The sequence below is a fragment of the Phyllostomus hastatus genome, unplaced genomic scaffold, assembly GCF_019186645.2.
Source record: "Phyllostomus hastatus isolate PE091 unplaced genomic scaffold, TTU_PhHast_1.1 phas_scaffold_129, whole genome shotgun sequence".
Lineage (NCBI taxonomy): Eukaryota > Metazoa > Chordata > Mammalia > Chiroptera > Phyllostomidae > Phyllostomus > Phyllostomus hastatus.
In genome coordinates, this window is record NW_025334009.1 from 6,442,512 (window position 1) to 6,447,899 (window position 5,388).

At 56.4% G+C, this 5,388-nt stretch overlaps 1 protein-coding gene across 3 annotated transcripts; it reads right to left on the reverse strand.

Moving 5' to 3' along the window:
• Positions 1-499: 499 nt before the first annotated feature.
• CCRL2 (C-C motif chemokine receptor like 2) lies at positions 500-4,036 on the reverse strand. Of its 3 annotated transcripts, XM_045857207.1 has the most exons (3): positions 3,901-4,036; positions 3,388-3,509; positions 500-1,619 (listed from the first exon to the last, which is right to left on the reverse strand). In XM_045857207.1, exon 3 carries the CDS (start codon positions 1,605-1,607, stop codon positions 543-545), a length of 1,065 nt encoding a protein of 354 aa, XP_045713163.1. In that variant the 5' UTR covers positions 1,608-1,619; positions 3,388-3,509; positions 3,901-4,036; the 3' UTR covers positions 500-542. The 3 variants fall into 3 exon arrangements, with proteins under 3 accessions (XP_045713163.1, XP_045713162.1, XP_045713164.1); XM_045857206.1 differs by lacking the exons at positions 3,388-3,509; positions 3,901-4,036 and adding an exon at positions 2,326-2,533; XM_045857208.1 differs by lacking the exons at positions 3,388-3,509; positions 3,901-4,036 and adding an exon at positions 2,194-2,301.
• Positions 4,037-5,388: the final 1,352 nt, after the last annotated feature.

A 5,388-nucleotide genomic window follows, 5' to 3' on the forward strand; every position in this document is an offset into this window, starting at 1 on the left:
CCTGGGTGGGGTGGGGAGCACGTCACTTTGCCGTCTCTATCCCCTGCCTCCAGCCAGCTGGCTCCTACCACGACCTGCAGGAAAATGTGCCTGAAATTTGTTTCTGTGTGAATGGGTCACTTCTAGTCTGAAATGTGGTCCCATTGGTTTTAAAAGTGCATATTCGTCTCATGGGTTTCCTCGCCCAACATTTGGAAGCTGGGCACGCTGGACACAGCACAGACTCTGGAGCGAACGCCACCACGGCTGTGTCCCAGCCCTGCCACTGTGTGTCTCCTTAGACACGTTTCCGACCCTCGGTTTCCTCCTCAGAGGAACGAGACGGACGCCACCTGCACCACGGATGGGAAGTGAGGCTCGAAGGGGCTCCCGTTGTGCAGAGCCCCGCACGGCGCCCCACGCACGTCAGTGCTCGGTAAGCCTCTGCCTCCCCTCCCCCTTTTCCGTCTGACTTCATATCCAAATGCGTAAAACAATCATACAAAACAGTGTGGCAAGACCCAGCAGCCATGTTTATTGGTCCCACTTTGACGGAGGCTGGTTTATATATCAGTGGACTGCTCAGGTCCTTCCCACGGCCGGCCGTGTGCAGGGTCCTCAGGGGGTGGCAGGGAAGTGTCGCCACCCAGGCCACAGCGGCAGCACAGGTGTCTCCGAAATGCCTCGTCCAGAAGCATGTAGAGCAGCGGGTTGACACAGCAGTGGGTGCTGGCAATGACTCTGGTCACCTGAACACCTCTGTCCAGGCTGTAGCTGCTCCGGCAGTCATGCAGGGAGAAGGGTTTCTTGAAAGTAGACAGGAACAGTGCAACGTTGTAGGGCCCCCACATCAGAAGGAAAACAACCATTACGGCGAAGACGAGCTTGACAAGGTCGTCCTTGCTGTCCCCGGGCCTTAGCGTTTCTCTCCTGCGCGTGAAGAGCACGGAGCTAAGTATAAAAACCAGCAGCGGGACAAGAAGCACCACGACGTTCGTCCTCAACGTCAGAGAGCGCTCCCAGGAGGCATCCTCGCCCGGCAGGAAGTGAGGCCGTATCAGGAGGCACTGGTATCGCTGGGTTTCCACCCGAGACTTGTGCACCAGGAGTTCAGGCAAAGTGACCAGAATGGCCACCCCCCAGGCCAGGACACTTGTGACAATGCCGCAGGACACCTTCCTGGCGGCTGAGAAGAAGCCGCTCGTGTGGAAAAGCACCAGGTAGCTGTGCAGAGTCAGAAGGGTGCTGAAAAACACCTCGCTGTGCAGGCCCACGGAGGACAGTGTCACGAGAATGATGCACATGGGATGGCCCAGGATCCCCCCGTGGGAGGCAGCGTGAGCCCAGAAGGGTAAGGTGAGCAAGAAACACAAATTGGAAACGACCAAGTTTAGGAAGTAGATGTTCTCCACGTGTCCGAGCCCTTTGTACTTCACCAGGGCGAGCACGGCCAAGAAGTTGTCCAGGAGCCCCGCCAGGAACACCATGGTGTACAGCGGGGGGACCACGTGGGCCAGGAGGACCGCGGCGTCGTACTGCTGGCATTGCTCCGTGACACTGTTATTCAGGTCATCCTCGATGAGGATGTCATAATATTCTTCGTCTGGTGCCAATGTGTAATTAGCCATCGTCAGGCTGCCCTGCAGAGAAATGAAAAATTATTATTATTATTATTATTATTATTATTTAATCCTCACCCAAGGATATATTTATTGATTTTAGAGAGAGATCTAGGGGGAGAGAGAGAGAGAGAAATATATATATATACATGTGAGAGAGAAACACTGAACCGTTTCCTTCTGCACGTGCCCTGACCAGGGATCGAACCAGCAACTTTTCAGTACCCAGGATGATGCTCCAACCAACTGAGCCACCCAGCCAGGGCAAAATGAAAAATTGTCTTCCTGCATACAGCTGCGTGGTTCTGGAGGGAACGCCAAAGAGATGAGTGCCCATGTAGCCCTGCTTCCCCTCCCCTGGGGTGTCATTTCAGCCAGAGGAGGTCTACAGTTCCAAAGAGTGGAAATAAACATCTCTGTAACACACCCCTCCTTCCCCAGTGCGGCTGCAGTATGGGATCTGGTCACTGTGCACCGGGGGGGCTCAGGAGCGTGCTAATGCCACAGGCAAACCCAGGTAAGCAAGACAGCCAAGGACAAGTTTCACACCATGGGTGCCGCTCGTGACAGCTGCACGTTTAAAAAGCTTGCTCACCCCTGGAACAGCTTCCTGTGACAGGCTGAGAGGTCTGGGTTCTTCCCTCGGAGGGCATGAACAGACGTTTGCAAAAGCGAAACCATCCTAGGTCCACACAGACCTCCCCGGCTGAGGACGGAGGTGACTTACCACTCGACCCAGCTGCTGTGGGAACGGCCCCGGGCAGTGGAAAGATTGGCTTCCTTCCGAACACACTAGACTAGACGGTCCTGACCCGCAGGGGCACGAGAAACCGCTGTTTGTCCCCGATCGCTCTGGCCCAGCACGGGGAGGTCTCAGGCACTAGCTGAAATAAAGCCACCTGAACACTCCCCCAGACCCTCGGCGTCCTTCTTGAGCCTCGGAGGGAAACCAGGAAGTTGTTTTCTCCTCCGCCTCCCCACCCCTCCCCGGACCCCGCCTCTGATTTCCCCCGGCCTTTGCACGGGCCGCGTCCTCCTGGCTGCCCAGATAAGGGAACTAGGTTCTGCTGCTCCTTGCTGATACGGAGGGAGGACGGGAGGCACTTCTGTCTGACATGGATCACCCAGCAGGGGACAGCCACCGCGGAGGGAACAGTGTCACCCACCGCATACCTGCAGACCCCAGGGGCTTGGCGGTCCGCCGCGGCCTCTCATCACCGGCAGAAGCCCCTCCCTGAGTCCATACGGGCTTCCAGAACTCACAGGGAGGACCCCACTGACCGGCACGTGCTTGGGTTTTTACTGTCACTTTGGAGAGGGAGGTGCGCTTTGGCTGAGGGACGGGGTGTCAAGGAGAGGCTTTCACCGCAAAGGCAGCCAGAGTGATGTGTGCTGGGCAGGGTGGGGCGTGCAGGGAATGTGGGGCTGCCGTGAACCCTGACGGGGGCGCCAGGGAGGTAGGTGGCTGTTGGGCGCTGACCCTGCTCCCAGAGGGGGAAGCCAGCGCAGGAAAATCCCATGGTCAGGCCGCGGGGGCGTCATCAAGTCGGGGCTGCGCAGACTGTGAGGGGAACAAGCTGAACCGCAGGCGAGGCGGGGGTGGGGTGAGGCTGGGGTGGGGCGAGGCTGGGGGCCAGAGAGAGGAAACTGGAGACAAGCGTCCGCATTTGGGGTGGTGGGAGAGGGCGAAGGGGAAGGGACGGGGATGCTTCGGAGGAAAGATGAACTGAGAAGAGGAACTGGAAGTCACTGAAGAGTCTGGATGACCTCCCGGGTCAGGCCGTCGTACCTGCGGCTGGCCCGGCGCGGGGACCAGTCCTGCAGATTGGTTTAGCAGTCGCGTCGCAGGTTAAACGTGCATCCTGCCAATGCCAGAGGTACTCGAGGGAGCCGTCGATACAGAACGTGGACCTGTTAAAACAGAACTAGATGTAAGGAAACTAGAACGAGAAAGGAAAAACAAACATAGGAAGGGCCCAGGCGAACAGGGGACTGAGCACCAAATTGAACTCCAAGGGAAACAAACGCAGGGCTTTCTTTGCTCCGCAGGCAGGGGAGGGTGCTGCTGGGAACCGGCGCTGGGACGGATTCCCAGCGAGTCCTCCGCCTCCCCACCCCAGGATGGGCTTCTGCGAGTGAGGGAGGGTCACTGTACCCTGGGATGCTATGCTCTGTCCCCTGGTGGCAGCCTCAGCCCTGGGACCAGCACGGGTGGGTGTTCCCTCCTGGGGCTGTACCTCCCGCAGCCCGGCTATTTGGAGCCACGCCCCCCCAGCATTACCCCGCCCCCAGCCCCTCGGACCTGGCTGAGTAGGTGACGGTGGTGGGGACTCCTGATGCTCTGTTGTCTGATGGCCACTGGTCAGTCCCAGGCCAGGGCATGAGAATCAAGTCCAAGGTAGAGACTTGGAAAACCCCCAGGAATATCTACCCTGCACATGACATGGTTAAGTGGAGGGAAATGCCAGGCAGGAATCACGAGAAATTTGAAGTTTTTCTAAGAAAAACACTGTTTTGTAATCCAGAACCACCCTAACTTCCGGATATCAGCATGGATTTCGGTTTCAGTATTGTCTTATTTTGGCTCGATCCCCAGCATTCTGCTTATCCACACGCCAGCCATGAGACTGCTGCTTTTTTTTTTTTTTTAAACTGTTATATAATTGACACGGAACCTTGTGTATTAAAGTGTGCAGCCTGCCGGTCTGATACGTGTATGTAAGTGACACGGTGGCTACCGTGGCGCTAGCACCTCTGTGGCTTCACGTCCTCACGCATTCTGGGGCCGGGGACAGCGAACATCCAGTCCCCTATGGAGTTTCGTGTTTACGATACCGTCATGCTGTCTGTGATCACTGCACTGCGGATCAACGCTCCGAGGCCACGGGGTTCTGGGAACTCTGAAGTGGTGGGAAGGAATGGTTGAAAGGTCTGAAGTGCAGGCAGGAAGAAAGCCTCATTGAGCATGTGAGCATCTGGAGCCATGAAAGGGTCGTCCTGTCTGAGAAGCGGCACCGCATTCTGCCGCTGTGGCCTGCGGCTCACAAACCTCACCCCTGAGCCCAAGCCAGCGCCTCCTCGTCGCCGTGGGTGAACCCCAGTTTCAGTCCAAGAAGCTATTGTGTTGCACGTAGGTCTCGCTTCCTGGCGCCCATAGATCCCCACGTATGCGATTCATTTATTTAACGAGTATTTATAGAGTGCCTGGTGTGTGGCCCGCACCGTTCCGGGCACAGACAATATAGGCAGACATCCAGTCCTTCGTGTGGCTTACATTATACGGACAAAAGCAAAATAAACCAGTACATCGTTGGGTGGTGGGAGAGGCGTCCGCCGGAGAAAAACAAAGCAGGGAAGGAAGCCAGGGTGGTCTGGGGTTCGCACTGCCCTCGGGATAGTCAGAGAGGCCTGGCTGGTGAGGAGCGCCCCAGCAGCCCACGATCGGGTCCCGTGATTAACGCTCCTTTTCCTGTTCCTTCTTGTTACTGAGCTCTCGCATCAGGGAGGTTGGCTTCTGGTAATGATATTTTGCTCCCTCGTTAAGGATCTTGATTCCTTACAAAAGTTTTTTTTTTTTTTAAAGATTTTATTTATTTATTTTTAGGTAGAGGGGAAGGGAGATAGAAAGAGGAAACAAAACATCCATGTGCGGTTGCCTCTCGCACGCCCCCTACAGGGGACCTGGCCCACAACCCAGGCATGTGCCCTGACTGGGAATCCAACTGGCAACCCTTTTGGTTTGCAGGCGGGTGCTCGATCCATTGAACCACACCAGCCAGAGCCCTTATAA